This window comes from Pteropus vampyrus, unplaced genomic scaffold, assembly GCF_000151845.1.
Source record: "Pteropus vampyrus isolate Shadow unplaced genomic scaffold, Pvam_2.0 Scaffold545, whole genome shotgun sequence".
Lineage (NCBI taxonomy): Eukaryota > Metazoa > Chordata > Mammalia > Chiroptera > Pteropodidae > Pteropus > Pteropus vampyrus.
Genome location: NW_011889326.1, coordinates 490,192 through 513,162, shown reverse-complemented (window position 1 = coordinate 513,162; position 22,971 = coordinate 490,192). Strand labels below are relative to the sequence as shown.

The 22,971-nt window shown below is 32.0% G+C and overlaps 1 protein-coding gene and 1 pseudogene across 5 annotated transcripts in view; both read right to left on the bottom strand.

The window, feature by feature from the left end:
• The window catches only part of USP15 (ubiquitin specific peptidase 15), a 113,478-nt gene that overhangs the window by 13,675 nt on the left and 76,832 nt on the right, over positions 1-22,971 (bottom strand). For 4 of the 5 annotated variants that reach the window (XM_011383839.2, XM_011383840.2, XM_023525268.1 and 1 more), the window contains 11 exons: positions 10,454-10,627; positions 8,938-9,096; positions 8,635-8,859; positions 3,717-3,800; positions 3,532-3,626; positions 3,240-3,431; positions 2,234-2,349; positions 1,790-2,062; positions 1,348-1,418; positions 896-1,011; positions 89-238 (listed from right to left, as the gene is read on the bottom strand). In XM_011383839.2, coding sequence (XP_011382141.1) covers positions 89-238; positions 896-1,011; positions 1,348-1,418; positions 1,790-2,062; positions 2,234-2,349; positions 3,240-3,431; positions 3,532-3,626; positions 3,717-3,800; positions 8,635-8,859; positions 8,938-9,096; positions 10,454-10,627 — 1,655 coding nt within the window. Of the gene's footprint in view, positions 1-88; positions 239-895; positions 1,012-1,347; positions 1,419-1,789; positions 2,063-2,233; positions 2,350-3,239; positions 3,432-3,531; positions 3,627-3,716; positions 3,801-8,634; positions 8,860-8,937; positions 9,097-10,453; positions 10,628-16,769; positions 16,887-22,971 lie in introns of those variants that run through there. The other variant, XM_023525269.1, reaches the window with a different exon arrangement.
• On the bottom strand, positions 19,718-20,717 carry LOC105308083 (annotated as a pseudogene).

The window sequence follows — 22,971 nt, the reverse complement described above, 5'->3', positions numbered from 1 at the left end:
TGAAAAACTGAAACTGGGCCCAAAGCTACCTAATGTTTAAAAGAAGTTAAGAGCTGTCCAATGTTTATGAAGTATAATCAGAACTTACTTGATAGGAAAATCAACTAAGGTATCCAACTTGTCTCTCATGTATCGACTATAAGAAAATCGCTTGAGATGTACCACGAGTACTGGAGGCAGAGACCATAAATCCAATTTCTTTGTTGCTTGCTGATGTTCTTTACAATTTGGACAATACCTAAAAATAAAGAGAAACATTTAAAGCTTGACAGAGGTAATTAAAAATATATATATATGAAAACTTTGAAAAGTTCTACATTTATTCAGTGAGCAGTTATTGTATCCTAATATGTACCACATTGACAGGAACTCTTATTTAATCTTCAATACATTTTCTAAATAGAGTTAACTACTATAAACTAATACGTAAATAAATATTCAAAGAAATGAAGAGGGCTAGATTATTTACATTTCTGCATGCTAAAAAGACATGGATGCATCACAAAACTGTGCTAAGATATAGGTATTAGAAAATCTCAAAAATTTCTGGGCTCTAATGGAATTAATAACACCACAAAACATATCATTATCATTTTCCTAAAACAGTTTTTCTCAAAATGGCTGCACAGCTAAAAATTCTTAAGAAAATGCAACTAAAATTAATTATTCATAGTAAAATGGCTATTATGGAAAATATAGTAATGAGATTAAATCTTAACATGATTATACTTTTAAGACATTTTCATCCCTCCTAATAGACTATTATCATATAAATACTTATTATTTAAAATATCGAAGGGAATTTAGTTATCACTTTTTTAACCTTATGCAGCACATACCTCAGTAAAACTCCTTAAGAAAAAATTAGAAACAATCATTTAACTTTGTTTCTTACCAGGGATCTTCAGCACCTAGCTTTTCTTTTGTTGTAAAAAGCTCAATGCAATCTTTTAATTTCACAAAGGGTTTTTTAGGAGGTTTATATTCCACACTTTCATGTTTTTCAAAATCCTAAAGAGAAGTATTTCTTGAGTTAAGAGAACAAATGAAACAAAACTCATTTTAGTGATACCATCTTACTATGAATAGTAATGAAAAACTCCTAAACTTTCTCTAAAGAATCGTAAGGCTTATTTCCATTGAGATTTATACCACACTTCTAAATAACTCCTGTATACACACCTATAAACAACTAAAAAACGGAAACAGAAAGCATGTTCAAAACCAACAAACCTTTTCTTTTCTAGTACATAACCAATTGTCTGACAGAATAAACATTTGGTAGCAGCAAAATTGTGTAACAAACAGTGTGATCAAAAGATAAAGCAGCAATGAGTAATGACTTACCTCAGCGGCATTTTCATCAAAATATCTTTTTTTCAAGTCAGGATCCCAATCCAAGGCAAGAAAAGATCTTTCTAAGGTGGGAAACATATTTTTTCTTTAAAATTTAATATGCTTTAGTGTTAAAATTAATGTATTTTAATATTAAGATTTATGCCAGAATAATTAGCAATCTCTATTTTTACTAGGTGCTCAAAGCAAACTGCTGTTTCCAAGCCATTAAAATATTTTTAGGAGTTAAAAAACAAAAACAGAAACAAAACTTAAGCATAAGTTGAACCTCCATTTAATAAACATTGACATGTGTTTTATTATACTTTAAGATTTTAGATAGATTAAGTAAATGTTATTTTTCATGTGTTGAATTTTGTGGTTTTCACCAAAAAAACTCCAAAAACATGTTTTGCTCAAGTTTAGTGTTCAAGCCGTTTTCACAAATACTTACCATCTAGCCTAAGCTGCCTATCATCAAATCTTATATGCCTGGTATCATCTTTGATGTAGTTGATATCAGTATTGCCTAGGTTGTTGAACTGGAATGTAAACAATCGTTTTTTGTGTCCCATGAGTTGACCTTTGCATGTTTCCTCAGTACATAATCCATTTTCAGAATCATTATCTCCTCCAACTGAATCTTCAGACTGACTGTTTTCATTCTCGGAGGGAAGTTCTTGATCCTGGCTGGATTCATCATCCGGCTCATCTGTTTCCATTTCACCTAATTTTAGATATTAGAAGTCTTTAACTCAGTGCTACATTTAAAAAGTATTAATACTAACATCATTTTCCCATGCTTGAGGGTATTTTTTAGTTCCTTGATCCCTATCCTCTCAACTTTTCTCTGAGGCGATAATCTAAGAAAAGTGTTTTTACAATAGGGAAGTCTTACTTGGTGAGCCTTCTTCATGTATGCCATTTGGGCCATTCCCATTAATATTTTGGTCCTTACAGCAGTGTAGGGATCCTTCAGTGTCTTCCGTTTCAGTAGATATTTTGACGTATCGGCTTAAATAAAATCAGAAATCAAACAAGTTCAGTTCTATAAAGGTAAGAACTTAAAAAGTTTTCCATGCTTTCAATGAAACAAACCTTTTTAATGCAATAAGAGTGGTCATTTAGTAGATTCAAGAATAAATTCAGACTCAAGATACAACTCCATAAGTGCAACTGACTAATCATTTATGTTTTGGTTGTCTTTATAAAAAGGAGTTAATTTGTTGTTCTTGGGTTTTAACATCTTTCTTTTATATGTTTCAAGTTTGTGACAAATTATTTCTTGACTTGAAAAAATTATAATCATTTAGATGATAGTTATATTATTGCTAAGATCATTTATAGTTGTATAATGTGATCTTTATGTATGAGTTATGGGTCTACAATAAAATAGATATGTAAAAAAACTAAACACATCAGCTGTAAAGTATAAAAGAAAGGGATCAAATCCAATTCTTGATTACCCTATAATTCAAAGTTTTAGGAATATAAAGATGGGTTGCCTTACAACACTATCAACCATTAAAGTTTATCCTTTTAAATAAAACTAATTAGTATGAAATCTTGAACTAGTAGTTTATGTAAAGAAATAAAACATCTGACATTTGTTATTTCAGTCTGCAAACATGCTAAATTTTAATTCTTTCAACTGTTAACTTTTAATTTTTTTCACTGTAAAACAGTTAAAAGAATTCATGCTTCCTGAGTTGAAATTACCTCAGTAATGTTTTACATGATCAAGAAACTGGATTAGACTATTTCATTTTTTAAAACTGCTACCTGTCTAAATGAAGTTGAGATAAAACTACTTATCTAATCATATTCTGATAGTATCTTGCACGTTTACTTTCATTAGCAAGTTTATATTTTATTTTGTTAATGTAGACTAATTTGGCACTTACCACATTCTTAAAAGCAGAAGATTATAGAGTTTATCTTCAGTATTGTTTCGTGGTACAGCCATAAGAAAAGGCTGACCAAAAAGTGACGAACCAGTATGATGGGTGTAACTTGAGTGTCTAAATTTTTCTCTTAGGCAAACAGGAATAATCACATGCTCTGTATCTTCTGTCCTATTGATGTTAATTTCAAACCTACAAAGACAAAACTGACCATAAATTCTGAAAAACTTTTGTATTATTTCCTTTGAATTTTTTCTCAAGTAATATTTTGGACAATGAATTTTATACTTACACGTAAATATCATCCCGCTCCATAATACTGCTAAGGTTTTCATCCATTGCGAATATTCTATGAAATCTATGATTGTATATATCGGTAACTATCATCTAAAAGAAAATATATTTCTATTAAGCTGGTTTTACAACACTGCAAAACTAAACTCGAACTTATATACTTCAAACCCAGAAACATCTTACCTTATCTGCGGGTACTCCTGATAAAGCAGACAATGCTGTACAAAGATCAAGTATGTTTCCAATTTTTGGGACAACTACTTTGTACTAAAAAACAAAAATATTTGCAATAAATTTATTACTTTGCAAAAAATATTCAGTAGATAAAAACGACCTCATGGTTGTTTCCTCACATTCACTTGGCATTTGGCTCACAGTATCTCCAATCTTATCATCATCCTGGGTGACAGTGTCCACAAGTATGATTTACCTGCGCCTGATTGTTCCTCAGCTCCTCAATTCAAAGACCTATACTTGCATTTAACTGTGGTTAACTTTTTGGACCTCGTTATAATCTGCTACATCTCTGATATCTTAAACTCTTAACAGGTTACTCTCTAACCACTACCTCTACTCACTTTTCCTGGAAACTCATGATTTCCTAATCTTGGCTTGTACTGAAATCTCTAGTCCTTTTAATTCTGAATGTTTCCCCAGTTTACTAGCTCCCTGTCTTCATGTCTTTCTATCCAGACCCAGATGTCACTTCAACTATTCCACTGCAAAATCTTTAGTTATTTGTTATTCAGTTTTATTCTTGCTACATGTTCTTAGAGCTGTTCAGAATTGCTGGAGAAAACTGCCCAACTTTAAAGATTGGTGCACTATAAATTCACAGTTCTTAAACTCAACTGATCCTTCAACTCTAGCCCAAAATTTTCTCATGTATTCCTTATCTGCTTATTCTCTATTTCTCTCAACAACTATTTAAAACCTTCACCATTCCTTAGGCTTCCTATTTCACCACTTCTCCCTTCGCTATCAGAGGAATGCCTATTTCACTGAAAAATTAAAAGCTACGGGAGAGGAAAATCTCCAACATCCTGTCCCCCTACAAACTTGACTCTGAAAGGTCCTTTTCTGTCTCTCTGAACACAGGGAAAGAGGTGTCCTTCTTCCTATTGAAGGCTAACCCTAGCATCTATGCTCTGAATCCCATGCTCTTCTGCTTCCTCTTGAACCTAATCCCAGCGACCTATCTTTTATTTCATTTTGGCTAGTACATAAACACTAGAATTTACATAAGTCTCTCAAAAAACAAAACAAGTCTCTCATTGTTTTCCCTCTAATAATTCTCCTCTAATAATATCCCTTCCTTTTCTGCTTTATAAAGAACCTTGTTAAAAGTAATGTCTACACTGACTATCCTAACTTCTTTACCTCCCATTCATTTATTAATCCACTCCTGGCTTTTGTCTTCACCTCTTTAACTTTTACCAAGGTTGTCAATATTATCATACAACCAAGTCTTTATCAGTCCTTATTTTATTGACCTCTCTGTAGCATGACTTCTGACCACTCCCTTCTTTAAAATTTTCCTTTCTCTACAACACCATCACTTATTCTTTTCTACTGCCCTGGTCACACCTTCTTCTGAGGATCTTCCCTCATGTCCTTTGGAGTTTTAACCTTAGCTATCTTCCCGATTTCTATAGGCTCTCCTTGAACTAAGTGACAATATATCCTGGTTTGCTTTGGCCAGTCCTGGATTAGCTTGTTGTCTTGGTATAATTATTAATAACAGCCACCTTTATTTTTTAAAAGAATTCAAGTTTAGATGATAAATTACAGGGTCACCCTAATCTTAGGTAATCTCATCCTTCTAAGACATTCACTACCATCTTCACAGAGCTCACCACCTAATTTATATCTCAAGCACAGACCTCTCTCCTCTAAATATGTAAACTCTAAGCCTATTGATATATCTACCTAAATTTTCCTCATGTACCTCAACATGTCCAATACTAAATACAGATTTAGGTCATGTTAGGTCAACATATCCAATCCTAAAACAAGTTTCTTCTTATAACTTTCTTCTTCTATATTCTATTAAAACAAATAGCACCACTGTCTACTCAGTTTTCCAATCCAATAAATTTGGCATCATTTTTGAATACTTAAACATTTTCACCTTCTATATTCAACTGATTCTTCTATCTAAATGCCATCCTGACACTATTCTTAATCTTAGGAGTTCAAGCCCTTGTAATTTGTCATCTGATCATTGCCAAAAAACTTCTTAGTACATTTGATCAAAGCCTTTCTGATTCAATCTTTGCACTAGCCAGTCTTCTTTCTCAAATATAAATATGGCCACATAATCTCTCCACTTAATAATCCTAAATGGCTTCCTTAGTCTTTAGGGTAAAGTCCAAACTTCCTACATGGCATTAAGGTACTTTGTGATCTAGCTTCTGCATTTATCATATTATCTAACTGCAGTTTCCAAAAGTGAGCCATGTCTTCTTTTTCCTTCAGTCCTTTGCACATGCCTATCTGTCTATAATGCTTGCATTTCTAGCTTTCTAGTGTTTAAAACTTAATCATCCTTCAGGATTCAACATAGGAATCATTACCAGCAGTCTGGGCAGGTTGCTCATTTTGTAAACTTATACAGCACCCTCTCATAGCACTTTTAACACTGTATGATAAGCTTTTTGAGAACCAAGGCTAGGAGTACCTCTGTATTTCCAGCGCCTTGCACAGTATGAGAGTTTAATACTAATATGTGCTCGATACAATTACTAATAAACTTCTAAGATGTAAATCAACTTCGGTGATGGACAAACTCAAGTAAGTTAACTCAGCTAATTTCCCTTTCCTCTCCAGCTGGTTAAGGCATAGTGTTAATGAGGCTATCATTTTATATTTCTATTGATACTGCCTCCAAGTGGAAAATAAAATCCCAACTCCCTTCTGCTGATCATGGCTTGAACCTCCACAAATTTATATTTTTGGTCACCAAGTGAGAAAAGAGGTAAGTTAATAAATTCAAATTGCTGGAAATATAATTCAAAACTCATATTATGGAAGAACATTTAACACATATACCTTATAGCTAATGTATAACCTGAATGCAATCTATATAATCTAGATTATATTACTGGCATGGGAGAGTACTGTTTTTAACAAAGGCGCTGCAGAGAAAGAGTATCTACATGTATTTTTTTTTTATTGTTGCAATACATTTTTACTCATTGTTTTATACTCTCTTATTCTATTACACTCATTGGCATATATTTGTAAAGTTACAAACTAGAGAGGTAAGGGTGTAGTTTGGCATTGCTAATTTCCTTCCACTGGGAAAAAAGTTAACAATCTAATAAACAAGTGCATAAGTGAGTTATCTAAAGGATGTGATTTTAGAAATGTGAACATATATTCTCTTGGACAAATAAAAGCAGTCTTTACTGGCCCTGCTCATGGATAAGGGCGAGTACCAAGCTTCTCTGGCTCTCTATAATATTCTCAGCACTACTGAATGAAATACTGACACAAGAGCACTAAGTTCAATGGGTTCATGAAGGAAACATAAAAAAGCAGCAGAAAGGTGAAATTTGCATAATGTTACTTAACTAGTCTCTACTAAACTAACTTTTAATGAAAGGACTATATTTTATGAACACTTCATACTGTGCCCTTGTTGATAGTAAATCCAATCACTTCCACTAGATGAATGATAAAACCATAGTTTTGTTCAAAGCATACCCTTCATTCACATAGATTTCGTGAATATTGCTATGGGCTAAATTGTGTCTCTTCGAAATTCATATGTTGAGGTCTTAACCACTAATGTGATGGTATTTTGATATGAGGCCTTTGGAAAGTTTAGATGAGATCATGATGGTGGGACTCTCATGATGGGATCAGTGCGCTTATAAGAAGAGATATCAGAGAGCTTATGTGTATGCTTCCTCTCGCGCTCTGCCACACAAGGACACAGAAAGGAAGAGGCTGTCTGTAGGCCAGGAAGAGAGTATGCACTAGAAACCAACTATGTACATTTTTCTTAGACTTCCAGCTTTCAGAACTGTGAGAAAATAAAATTTCTGTTGTTTAAACAACTTAGTCTACCGTATTTTGTTGTAGACTAACAAAATTATGCTCTAACATTAAATTGTACTATCTGGCTGGAATCCTAAGCTAAGAATCTTTAGTAAACAATCTTCAAAGTAGGAATCATGTCTGCTTTACAGAGATTTACGCTCAGTAGGTGCCCAATACATATTTGAATAAATAAAATTTTTGAACACTACTTCTGCAGTAGTACCTACAAACATGAGGGTTAGAAATACAAAGATTTAAAGTCTGTATCGTCAAAGAACTCACGGCCCAGAGGAGAAAAGAACAAACTAAACCAAAGGTCATAATGATATTTGATAAGTATTGTAACAGAATTTAAGGGAACAGAAGGTAGAAGAGGAAGGAATTACTTTTATTAGGGTGGATCAAGTGTCAGAAGTGGATTAACTAATTATTAAAAGATGAAAATATAGTGCTTTGTGCCACAAAATGTAATGTAATCAGGCAGACAACTGATATCAAAGCCTAGCAAAGGGCTCCTGAATAGAACAAGCAGTATTTGATACTCTAAACTATTAAAAGATTAGAAAATTATTGAAGAAAGTATTTTTTGTCTAACTATATTTCCATTTCTCCTCCAAATTCTTCTGGTGCCTAAAAAGTATACATATTTAAAATTACCATTATCTTTATATCATGAATCAAAATGTATGGTAGGTATTAGTTTTACTTCCAACAGTTACTAAGAAAAAATCATAATTAACATTCAGTTCAAGTTGGAAAATAATGCTGCTACTAATCTTTGTAAGCTAATGTTAACCCCAACATTGTGCAATCAACCTCCCCTTTTTTTGATAAGAAAAAGCCTTTGAGGATTTTGTTTTTATACGACAAATAATGATACTTTGCACATCCCTCATCCTAACCTTTCAAGTTTCTAAAAAGCTATACTAATTTCCCATGTATTTAGCTTATAAAATTGTACAGAAATAAATTTATTATTGGATTGTGTTGAGGCATAAAGACTCAATACTAATTTTTTATAAAAATAGCAAATGCAAAGAAAATTATTACTTACCTGCATAGGTTTGGTAAGTGGGTCCATTCTAACTAAATAAACTTCCAAGGTACGTTCTTTTTTCATGGGCAATGGAAGTGTCAAGTAACAAAAAGGATCGAATGTTACTGAAATCTTAGCACATTCAGGACAGACTAAAGTTGATTTGAAAAGGCCATGAAATATATCTACTATGATAGAATCATTTCTCTTTAAATGGTTTTCCCAGGCTTCTTCAGCAACTACCTATAAAGAAAACAGACACTTTTATATAGAGATATTACATTACTAAAATGATGGTGATAATAATATCATTAAATTTACCTTATCTGGCCTTCCATCAGCATCTTTTAATTGTATATATGGTTTTTTCCTAATTCTATTCAAATCCTCATGTAGTCCATCTAATAGGAAAGCTAATAGTTCTTGACAGTCCTGCTGCTGGTATCCAGAGAACTGAGGTGCAAAACGTCCTACCTGTGTCTGTAGGAAAAGCAAAACTATAAAATCAGTTCTAGAGACAAAATTGATTAAAAAAAAAAAATACATCGTTGATTCCCATCATTCATGGATTCCTTATTTGTGAATTCACTTACTTGCTAAAATTTGAGCCCCATATCAACTTTTGGCACTTTTATAGTTATCTGCAGCTATGATAATTTCATATATAAAAATATATATGCTACATATCTAAAAATATTTTAAAATGATAACTAATCTGTAAAATAGAAATAATGACCTGAGGAAAGAACAAGGAGGAAATATGGAAGTTTTCTACAAAGGATTGGGAAACACTAAAGACTATTAAAATTCAATAATATTTCTGGGCCACTAGAAAGGATTACAAAGCTCTCATTTTGTTTCTGTATATAAAAAGAGGATGAATCGCATAGAGATGACAGTAATATTCATGTTCATATATAATTTTCCCAGTCTTTGTAGTACTATTTTTTAGATGAGACTAAGAAGAAATGTGAAAGAAAAAAGTCAGATATTAAGAGGCTATTTATACAATTTTAAAAGAGAATATCTAGCAAAATGAAACTTATCATGGGTAAGAGTTGAGAAATGGTTTGTCTGAACTAGTCTGTCTATAGTTCAGAAAGTTGAAGAAGATAATGCAGGAGTTTTTGATTTGCTGTTTTTTATTTTTTAAGAACTAGTATTTAGCTAATAAAATGTTGCCTAGTAGATGTTCTATATGAATGTCACTTAAAATGTTTGAATAAAAAATGGTTAAAAACTGATTATTCTCTAAAATTTTAATGACCAACTAAACTACTTGAGATTTTATTGATTCTAAGTAATCACTTCACAAATTAAGATAAACTTAAAAGTTTAAGAATTATATTAGAATACATTTAATTAATATTTAGTTTGTTTTGTAGACCAGTTTCATTTTAATAATTTTTCATACAATGACTCTTGAAATAAACTGAGTTCTTCAGAGTTTAATGACATGCCCAAATTTAGTCTTTACATTTGTATAAAATATTTTTATAAGTTTCTCAGAGATGAACTGTATTCTAAAACCTGTAAATGCTCGCTGCTGTCTCTTTATTGTCACTTTGTACCGTACAATTGTTTCTCAACTTTTATTTATTTCCTTCCCCATCTCCCAGAGCCTTTTTAAAACATTTTAAAATTAATCATCTGTCCCATCCCCCAGCCAGAAAATTTAATACCACAGATATACTGTCTATCTATTTATGTGCTATATCCTTTTGCAGGGCCACGAACCATCGTAGTAGCTATGCCTTTTCACCTGTTGCTCAAAAAATGAATTTTTGTCCTCTTGGGGTGATACAGTCCTCACTGAAAATGTATTTACTATACTAACCTTAAAGGCTCTTGGTGTGACGTAGCTAAATTTTCCAGACCACATTTGCTTGATCAGTTCAGCATAAGATTTAGCTATTTCACCTCTCATTCCTAAAGGATTGTCAAAATTCAGTTCTTCTTGATATTTATCATTGAGGAAATATTCAGTAAGTGGAGGTGTGTTGCTCAAACACTGCAAAGAAGAAAATAAATTTTCAAGTCAAAGTAACCACAAGTTAAACATGTTAAAATGAAGAAACAAACAAATTGATCTGCCATAACACATAGAGAAAAATTTACATGATGGCTTCTTGCACTAATAAATAACTGGTCAAATAAACACTCAAATGATGCACTCAACTATTCATTTCCCAAATTTCAAATCAAATACTTATAATAAATAAATGAAAATGCTAATATTTGTTGCTGTAAAATCTGCATTAATTTTAATCACAGCAAACTACCTGTTAACTAGGAGAGAAGCTCAGAGTTTTCCTTCCTTCTTTTATTTGATTGGTAGAAATTATGGACTGTCTACTCATCCCAGGCAACTGCAAAGTAGGCTGAGTAGGTAAAAACTGAGATAGAGCGCAAGCACGATATTAATTTAAAAGAGGATTTATTGCTTTCAATGTCAATTCTTTAATATGAAAGAGCAGCCTTTAAATTTTCCATTTGGTCAACCATTTTAAAGAAGGAAGAGTATAGTTTAGCTGAGCCTGAGAAAACAAATTTTTGTTATGTGAACTCTGGCTAAGTGTGTTCTTACTTCTTCAAGCTCTTCTTTAATAGCATAATCCAATTCTCCTTTATGGCAAGATTAAAGCTATTAATAAGTTAGTTCTCCAACTCTTTTCCATTTTGAATTAAATAATCTAGGATTTAAAATAAAATAGAAGTACAGTTTTTCCACAATAGTTATCTCAAGATGGAATAATTTTAAGTTGATAACACCATATAATATGAATATAATATTACTTTAACAATTAGATGTCTAGTGTCATTAAGTAGAATAAATATATAATGAAAGACAGATATACAGTTATATAGGTTACTTTCTTTTTGCTGCAGGAAGATATTTGTCTTAGAGTCAAGTGGCAAAATGCTTTAAGTGCAGTTAGTTGCATGTAAAGTAGAAACCTACTCTTATTAGAGCTTGGATTTATAGTAATGGAAATCAAAGTTTTTTGAAGCTTGCACACCACTCAATTTGGATTAAGTTAAATAGTCTTGATAGCTATGAAAGGTTCAGTGTGCTGGGTTCATGTTGATAACTTGGATGCTATAAGCTATGACCATGTACCATGGACTGTTCGGCTAAAACTTCAAAATTAAGCAAATTCAATTTTTTGAAATAAACTATGGTGCTCTATTTCGTGGTTTCAATCATAAATCAATTTATGTTTACTTAAGTAGCCATTATATCTATTTTGGAATTTTTTTTATATAATAAAATATAATAATGTCCAAATTGGTAGTCTAACCCCTACATCGAAGTAAAAGGGAGGGCTGTTTATAACATCATGGAATTTATTATATAATTTATAGGCAATATAAACAGTTGAAACTGTTTGGATGGGGCTATATAGGCTTTAGAATCATTTACATGCCATTCTCAGCACAAAAAAATTTTATGTGAGCAAGAAGATAGAAGTATGTTATAATGTAAAAGGCAATTAGGAAAAGGATACTTTTCTTTCTTCTTAACTCCTTTTATATCTCGAGCTTTCATAATGTTACATGCCTTCTGAGTTTCATTTTCTCTTTTTCTTTTGATTATCCTTTTCATTATAAACCCAGCACTGGAGGTGGGGTCAGGCAATCAAGAATACATCATGGCTACCCAGGGCATAAATGCCACCTCTTACTATCATCTGATTTAGTACAAGATCAACACTAAATAGTCAATGAGGCAAAGCGGAGATCAGACAGCATTTCCAACAATTATTAATTAGTTTTCAAATCCTTATAGTCGATCAGCTCAGGGTATACTAAGAATATTCCACTACTGGCTGTAACACAGTTATACAAAGAACCTAATTTATGGTTTTATCAAACACCTCAAAAAATCAAGTTGTGCAAGCATAATTTTTGAATTTTGTTTTTCACTTGATTATTCACATATATCCTTATCTTGCAAGAAGCTTCCAAATATAATTAAAATTTTTTTAGCTTTCCAATAGCATCCAGAGTGACCTAAAATTTACATTTAATTATGTTCTTTGTAACAAATCCTTTAACAGCAATTTCATATTAAAATCTCAGATCTATAGAAGGGTCTATCTTTTGCCCACCTATGTAGCCTCATCCCTTGCTAAAACCTTTTTTTTAAACTCGAACTCAGCCTTACTTGACTTGTGGTTCCCTGATTGCCATACATTCTCTTTCTGTAAATCTGCAACATTACTCTATGTAAAATGTACCTTCTTTAGCTTACTTCTAATTAAACCATTAAGATTCAGGTACCCTGTCTGGAAAGCCTTCCTAGATTCCCTTACACTATTTCTCTTGTAGGTGTCCATATTGCTTAGTGTTCACTTTTATTATATCACTTATTTTATAATATAACTTTAATTTTTAGTTTGTCTGTCTTGATAAATGGATTGAGACCTTCACGAAAGCAAAATTTGTGGTATCCTTTATATTTATATTTTCAGCACTAACCACCTATGTCACTTGGCATTTAGCATGTGAACAATAAACGTATGAGTAATAAAAATGTTTTTGCCTATATTTAATAATGTATTTACCTTCTTGGTTTTTTTACTCTTTTCTTTCAATGTTTGGCACAGAGTACTTAAATTTTATTATTTTTGAAAAAAGCTTCCCAATTACAGTTGATATTCAATATTATTTTATATTAGTTTCAGGTGTACAGCATAGTGATTAGACATTTACATAATTTATGAAGTGATTCCTCCAATAAGTCTAGTACCCACCTGACACACCTTGCATAGTTATTACATTATTATTGACTATACTCTCTATGCTGCACTTCACATCTCTGTGACTACTTAAATTTTTGTTGAATAAAATATTACTAAGGCAAAAATATATTTGCTTGTAAGAACAGCACCTATTAAACAACCCGGACCCCTATCCTTTTTGTATGACTTTCATTCAATCCACTATCTGCTTTGTACTGGGTCTCTGCTTAGATTTTTTTAAAAAGTCCCTGACACAGAGACCACTGACATATGCCAGTTTGTGAATGATTATAATTCAACATTAATAAACTAAACAACAACAAAACACAAATAGTTTTAATGATATGTAACTGCCTGTCAAGATATCATAACCAATATATTTTCAGATAAACCTTATATTTAAATTTAAACCATTAAGTCCTAAATGATCCAAAAAAAGCATACTAGTTGTTGAACATAATGTTTTGAGAAGCTCACAAACTACATTTTCTATAATTTTGTACAAACACATATATGGAAATTCAATAGCCATCTTAATTGTTCTACTAATCATAATCATAATAGTTGAAAAACTAAACTGATGGGACTTTTTTTCCTCATCTTGAAAATATCATACTTTTCTCCCTCACCTTGAAAATAATATTATTCCAAGAGTCATTATATTCTTGAAATAGTAAAAAGACAAGTTAAAATAGTAAAAGTTCTCATAACTTCTGATATAAATTTTGAGGCATAACTGGAATGGAGATAAAACAACTAAAATATTTCCATGCCCCAGGTGTTATCAGTATTCAATGCCATCATTCTGGTAGAAGAAAGAAGGCAGTTTCTTAAAGTTGGTCATGCAGTTTGATTTGTAATTTATGCAAGTAATTATTCAATATTTTAAAATGAGAGTATCTTAGAAACATGAACATCTTCGACAATTATGAGAAAAGTGTTTATGTGGACTGGTGCCATTAAATACAAAGTTTAAAAAAAATGAAGATAATTTTCATTAGTTTAATAACAAAAATCATAACCAGAGTTCTGAAGCACCTCTTTCAAAGACTGTTCTACTTTAAAAAAACAAAACAAAACTTTCTTATCTGATTGGGACTGTCTCAAAGCGATTCCTTTTTTAAGACATATATATACATAGTCATACATGTGTAGACATAGGAAATTTCCTTTTTAATCTGTAAGATACTTTACTTAGTGATATAATTTGGATTAGAAATCACATACAGGTGTTGTGCCTATGTAGATATATCTCTTACTCTCAGTGCTTCTTAAATTGTAAAACAACAAAATTCATCCTTTATTTACATGGTTTTTCTTAGCAAAAACTGAGAATATGTAAGAATATAATCTAAAAACAACAAAAAAATATATAAACAGTATTAGTACATTATTTTTGTGGCTACTTATGAATTCTGTGACACTCTACCAGTCATGAGCCATTCTGAGCTTCACCTCTATTAATTCATTTGATATCAACTGCCTGACATTGACAAATGCTAACACCTCAGTATTTCAAGGAGAATTAGCTCTTACAATTCATCACCCCCAAAATTAGATCCATATGAAGTAATATGATTGACCATAATACACAAATCTTAAGCCATTTTGTTTACATCATAATTGTGCATGGAGCTGGTCCTAAAATCAAGTGGAATTTTGTAAAATACCATGTTAAAAATAAAGCAATACTCAGACTGAAGGAAAAGATTCTGTACCAGTAGTTTCAATTCTTAATGCAAAAAAGTAAAAAACTTACATCAATGAAAAGTCAAATGTACTCATTAACCATGCTAAATATTTCTATATTTAAGTATTTTTTATGATCCCTAGGTGACTTAATCGTGTACAAAATTGACAAGAGCATTTGAAAATCTAAGAATTTAAATAACTAAATTTCATATTTATTATATGGTACACTTCTGGCATTCATTAGCTTAACCTTCGTGATATAATGATATAATGGAAGGTTCAGGAAATAAGCCGGTCGGTAATGACAAGTTGTTGATCCATAAGGAATGATGAGAATAACTGGTGTATGTATAAGGCAATCATTTTGTGAGTAGACATGACGGCTAAATATCTGTTCCTCAAAGTAGCTCTGTGGTTCTCTACTGTGCTTGCATATGTATTTAAAATTGGAAACTGCAAGTAATAAGAGTATTCTTAAATGTAAATTTGAATTAGGAGTCTTACGACATATTCCTTAGTTTAATGTATTAAGATTGAGCGTTAGCATGTACTCTTCCTCTGCTTAGGATATTCTTCCCCTGTAAGAAATTTCTACTTTTTAACACTCATCTCAACATCTCTTCTAAATGTTACATCTTCCTTAGCAACTAAAGGAAGAACTACTATTCCATCCTCTGGGCTAACTATACCTTGAACTCACTTAAACTGAACTTGAGAGCAGAGTCCGGGTCTTATTCACCTTTGCACCTCAGGATCTAGCACAATTCCTGACACATACCCTCAATAAATGTGTATTGAATGAGTGAAAACTTGTATGTTAGAAAGACTGGAAGCAGTCCTTAGAGAGACAGAGTAAAGGGAAAACACTTATCTAAGGAAATCTGAATTGCACCCAGTCATGTAACTACAACCTACCTAAAAGTTCTACAAGTCAAGAATTAAAGTTCAAATAATGCCTAAAGAGGCTTTCCTGATGAAGAAAAATAACTGTTGTGAATGCTCCAACAATGATCAAGATAAATCCAAATAAGTGAAAGATATGTGACGAAAAAATAGTTGGAAATACACGTTTAGGACATCTCTTTTCCCCAAAACTCCCACTTGGAATCAGACAAAAGAATTCTAAAGAGAATTCTCCTAAATAATCAATGTCTTATCCAGTGGACATTCTGCTGTGTAGTTCAATGTATACAGACTTTTAACCACTGCTATCACGAAAAACTGTTTTTAAAAAGAATGCATATACTATTCCACTATTTCATAAGGATTAATTCTATGTGAAAACTCTCTAGTTATAAAGTTCCATCCTTAACCCAACATCTTAAAATTGGAATACTATATAAAATGATTTTCTTTCATTATTTACTTGGAAAGACTATGATGCTTTGCACATAACTTTTCCTTATATACACATGCACAAATCCTATTGCTCTTAATTACTTTCAAAAAATTTTCCTATTAAATATGTTCTCATCAGTTTCTAGAGCTCTCTGAAAAAACATAAGTGACTCGTGTAAGAGTCTCAATTTTGTATTTCACTATAAACTTCCAGTTTTTTTTAATTGATGAAGTAAAATAAGGTTCTACTATATTACCAAATCTCAAGTCTGTAATCAATGTATTTCAGGAAATGAATAATTAATAGCCATCCCAATAATTTGTAATGAATCTGGAATTTCCCCAGTACCTGGAAAATAGCCAAAGTAATCCCCTTCAAAAAGAGAAAGTTGTCTTTTGTAATGCTGAATATGAACCACTCCCTTTCTGTTCAGGTGCTCCAGAAGCCCAATTTTCAAGTGATCATGTATGCTCACTATTTTAGTAAACCGGTAACTAGAACAGGAAAGAAAACAAACTTAATTTTTGATTACCTAAAGCCTTTGAGTTGTGTAACTCATTCTGTAACTGATCAAAATGTAACACCACTCACAACCCTTTAAAAACTTAACTAACCAATACTAAAAATAAAAACCCAATCTAAAATGAGAAAATCATTTTATAATGATAAAAACAAAAACAAAAACACCCTGAAGTAATCCACGGTAACCTTAGAATATCCCCCAATTATTTTTTCTGAATTTTAAGATATGGATAAGGAATTTTCAGATTTTCCATGTTACTGTTTTTCAATTTGTCATGACAACAGTATAAACATTCTAAAAAGGTACTGTATAATTTTGAAGCATTCTATTAATACTGGGTTACTGGCTATAGTTCTGTAATTAAATAGAGAGACAGGAAACTGTAGTATAGACTTTTACGATGAAGAACTACAAATATAAGCCTTCATCAACTAAATTTACAAAATGAGATTTTTAATACAGTGGTGTTTTTTGTTACTTTTTTCCTAGGAAAGGCAAATTTCACTATATTTGAAAGATCAATACTAAAGCTTTGCCACATATTTTGGGAAAGCAAACAGAACTATAGCTCTATTTTGCTTTGTCATTCTCTCTTCAAGCTTTCTTTAAAGAACAAATTTAGGTAAGTAAAATATGTCAATACAACTTTCCTTTAATTTACTTAGTTTTAAAAAACTTATTTGAACTCTGTTTTTTTCTCCCTCCCAAGTAGTCAGTGAAGAGAGAAATGGCATACACTCTACTTAAAATATCAGAATTTTACATAGTTCTAAAGGTAGCATTTTTTAATTGGATGAGGATGTTGTTCTAATATTATAATGTATATCATTAATCTAGTCACTATGCTTAAGGCATGAATAAAATTAAAACTTCATTTAAAATCCATGCTGTCACCCTTTCCTTCAAATTCCATGGAATTTCTTCTTTATACACTACTTGAATTCAGTGAAGAATTATTTTGAAAGCTCTGGGAAGTAGGAGAACTAACAGGAAACATTTTTTTGGGTTAGCAAGGTAATGTCTTTTCATCCTTCACTTATAGGAATGAGGAAGGAGAATTATAAATTTGTCAAAAACACAACCCTGCTACTTTGCAGTGAGTAAATATTTTAACTAGAGATATTGGTACTAAAAAGGCCATGATTATGTAAAGAGCACTGATTTTCATCTTAAAAGCTAAAAGTAGAAAGTAGATAGAAGATCCACTTGCAATACAGATAAATCTGAAAGCTTCTGTGATAATGATTATACTAGCAACAATGCTAAAAAGTTTCTGGCAGGTATATTTAAATGAGGTTTTAAAATTACTAGACTATAGCAGCATTATTATTTTTTTTTTTAGTTAAAGGTATTTAATGAGTAATTTTACGTTTAGATATTCATTTTACGGGAAGCATGCTACAACCAAATGGTTCCAAAAACATTAATAAACACTAGTGTAAGTTATATTTATTTTAAAGAACTAAAGCTTATGAATTCAATTTTAATATTAAGTATCTTATTGTCTACCCCACTAAAAATTCAAAACGGGCTCAATGAAATGAATGCTAATAATTTAGGCAAGCAAGACAGTCAAAGAATTTAAGAAAAGACAATGGTTCTTTATAATTTTGTGTGTTCAGTGCTTTATAATTAATATTTATTTAAAAATGTTTCTTTGAATATTAATTATCGAAATAATCACACAACAAATATTTGTTAAGAACAGACGGTCATTATTTTAAGAGTCTCTAGAAGAACAGAAATAATGTTCTGAAATATATATTTTTTCATATCATTTACTGAAATCATTCAGGGAACTATATGCATGGAAGGAGTATGCTCTGCCAAGCTGTGATTAACAAGGCAGCAAGTGTACAGATTTGTTACAATGGTGGAACAAAAACTGTAGTATGTCTTGGACTTTATATATATTGGTAGGTCTTTGACCCTTCAGTTGCCAAGAAATGTGTGTATTTATGTACTACAATTTTTTTTTACAATGCTTCTTAAAATAGATTTTTTTTATTTCCTTCATTGTGAAAGTTTTTAATTTGTTGTGAAACCGTTAAATATAACCACTTAGCTTTGTTTTTACTGCCTCTACTAGTATGGACGAATAAATTTGTAGACAGTACTTTAAATGTACAGTGTCTACTTCAATTAGCATAATTTTATTTAAGGAGTTAGACTGTCTGTGTTGGTATTTTCAGGCATAGTTCATGGGACAAGCTTCTGACCCTGAAGTATTATTTTGAGCCCTGCTCGCAATCTCACTAGCAGTTGTGTAGCCAACCTATCATAACCCAAGATTCTACACGTCCCTAAAACGAAGAAATTACAACCTGTCCTAGCTACATCATAGGGTTCTTGAACAAATCAATCAGGTCAACCAACATACGTAAAATTTTTTTCGACAACTATGAAGTACTATAAAATGATAATTACAGATAAATCAGTGAAATTAACCACCAAAATAATTATTCAACTTCATGCCTATAATCAAAAGCTTTTAAACAAAATAGCTTAAATAAAGTAGTCATTAAGCAAATGAAGACATAGCCTACTCTATTGAGTCTAATTTTTGGAAAAACTTATTTCAGGGGGAAAAAATCTAAGTTATTTATTAGTGTTTATACCAACAAGGTATAAAAACAGGAGGGCTTTTTCCTCAATAAAAATACATTCTTTAATAGGACTGTATTTGAATAAGAATTCTACACAAGTAGAATATGGAATATATACCTTAACACAAGAAAAGAAGAAATATTTTACATTACAAAAACCAGATATTCAGTTGGTTCAATCACTGAGTTACCCTTCCAAACAAATACTTATTTTTTAATATTTATTACAAATGTTGCAGTCAGTTTAGTATATGCCAACAATCACATAGAGTTCTACAATTAGTAGTGTGAAGCACACCTAACTGTTTCCAAAAGGATATGTGATGTGGTTTTCATTTCAGAGGAGTGACTGAATTACTGTCTGCTCTTTAATGATTCAACTAACCATTCCATTGCCTCAAGGCCAGTGCCTTTGGTTGCTGAAGTTTTGAGTATTTGCCATTTTTGGTCCTTCAAAGCAGGTAATCCAAGTGAATGTGCCATCTCTGAGGAAGTCATGGCATGTTCCATGTCCTGCTTATTTGCAAACAACACCAAAATGGCTTTTCTCAGTTCTTCTTCTTCCAATATGGCAACTAACTCTAATTTAGAAATGCCAATTTGGTCTTGGTCACAACTGTCTACTACATAAATTACTGCATCTGTGTCTGAATAATAACATCTCCAGTCTGGCCTGATGTCTGTCCTCCTTAATCCCAGACTTGGAATCTAAGGTTCTTGTATGTTACCATCTCAACGTTAAATCCAATGGTAGGAATAGTAACAACTTCTCCAACCTGTAGTCTGTACAAAATTGTCATTTTTCCTGCTCTATCTAATCCTACAATTAAAATCCTCATTTACTGAGTTCCAAACAGACTAGAAAATATACTTGATAAAAAGCCACCCATGATTAACCACCTGTCTGCCCTCGTCAACTGTCAGAGACAGGCCCTGGCCTCGGCAGCAACTCTTATTTGAGCCCCAGTGGCGCCGTCTCTGCTTGCCTTGGCCTCCAACTCCAGGTCGGAGGCAGTTTCCTTGGAAGCCTCTATGCTATAATTCTTTTTAAAACTATTGTGCTCTTCAGGAGTTCAGAAATATCATTAATCTGGTACAGGTTCAGTATAAAAATTTCTGGTAAATTTTTCTAATGCAGTGTTTCTCAAACCATCTGTGTAGAAAGGCTAATTTTTAAAAAATTTCCAAATCATCACAGACTGAGGTACTTTTGTAAACTATAAAAATGAACCATTAGAAAAATGAAGTAAAAAACATTACCCTCTCAAACTGCTATAAATGTATTGGATCACTTACTCTTCATTTCTATACTTATTTTATTGTCGACCAGCACTGTTTCACACATAGACACATGGTGAGAAACAATGTTCTAATATATTTAGTATTATCTGACATTATATCAAACATTGAGGATATAAAAGAAAACCAAATACAGTCTCTATTTTCATGATTCTCACTGTGTAACAGGTATTCCAGAAGAAAGAAAGCGGGAAAAGGGTAGAGTGGGAGAGAGGTGTGGGAAAGGCAACTAACAAAGAGGTAACAGTATATACAAAGAGGTTTGGAACTTAATGAATTCCAAAAACTTTTAGTTTTGGCTAAAGAGGCAGGCAAAGTCCAGTTTGGATTTTATCCTTTAGGTGAGGGTAAAAGGGTTTTGAGTAAGGAGGTAACATAATCATATTTGCATTTTAAAACAATGACTCTGGAAGCAGTGTACTAAATGGGTTGGAAGAGGATAAATAGAACAGAGAGATAAGTTCAAGATGTATTTCACTAGTTTACACAAAAGATGCTCAAGTATTGAAATAGTCTACTGATAGGAGTGAAGAAAATAGATGTAAGTGATATTTAAGAGGCAGTAGAATGAACAGGACTTGGGCTAAGTCTCAGGTTTTTGACTTTGGTTACTAGGTAGATGGTTGTACCTATAAGGGAATATAAGAAACAAAAAGATCAAGTCTCTAGGGAAATGTGCTTAGTATCAGTAGGCATAGTGAATTTGAGTTATCTGTAATATTAGCTAGATATAAGAATGTCTATCTAATTAGTAATATATTGAAGAGAGAATTATAGTTGGGACAGAGATGTGTCAGTTATAAGTGGATGTGAACTTCTTAAAGGTAAAGGGGCTACAAAGAACCTAGCAAACAGGTCAAGAGTGATCTTATCAACAGCAATTTCTATGGGGTAGTATGACAGTCACAGTGATACTAGCAGTTGATACCTTATGTACTGCTTACTATGTGCCAAGCACTTTATCTTCGTTTAACTAAGAAGCTTCTTCTCTAAGGTCACAACTTATAAGTGGCAGAACTAAGATTTGAATCTAAGCATTCAGGTTCCAAAATCCATATTTTTAACTACTATGCTATGCTGCAGAGATGAGGTAACTACTGAATAGGAGAGGAGATGAGAAAGTAGAGAAAGCAGACCATCCTTTACAAGGTCAAGGCTCCTCTTGATTTCACTCCCCTAACCCAGTTTTAAAAAAAGACTTGACCATGTATATATGCTGAAAGGAAGACAGTGAAGAGGTGATGTTAAAGATACAGAACAAAGAGGAGATGATCAATGAAACAAGTCTCAGGGAAGGTAATACTGGTCCCAGGAAGGTGGTGGCATAATCATGAGGACAGAGATACTTGTGGTATGGTATTCAATGAGTATAAGAGGAATCTTAAAGTATATCCATCTTACTATTAAAAATTTCCATATAAATAATTAGTAACTTTTCCCTAAAAAATTTGTTTTTAACTTCTTTTTAAAAAGTTATTGAAAGCTTTCTCCTAAAAAAAGTAAATAATGCATAGAAAAGCCCTGGGCAATTACTTCAGGATACTTCAATTATATACCAAATCCATAAAAAAAATACACACACACATGCATACATATACTCATGCGCATTTACATAACGAATATATATGTGTGTGTATATATATTAGTGAGTGTTAATAATTCAGTTTCTATTCAAAGGACTATATCTTTAAATGAAGGCCAGAAACAGATTTTTAATTATACACGAGACATGATTATAAAGCAGAAAGTGATTTTCCACTAAACTCTTCAAATTCAAATGAACATCATCTTTGATGTGATTACTTTAGGAGACTATATGTTCCATTGATATTGTCATGGTTCAAAATATTTTAGGTACTTCTCTTTTTAGAGCTGGCATATATAAGAAAAAGCATCAATAACTAGCACATAGGAGGTGCAAATATGTGTTTACTCAGTGTATAAATACGTGTTTTGCTATGGTAAAAAAAAGATTTCTGATATAGGAATTTCTGTGGTAGAAAAATGTGGGGAAAAGCATGAGCTATAATGTTATAGTTATATCTCTGCTAATTCATTACTATTTTTATGACTACATGAACAAAACATAAATCATAATGAATGTCCTCTAGCAAAAGAAATTGAGACCCAACTCAAATGTCATCTCCTTGA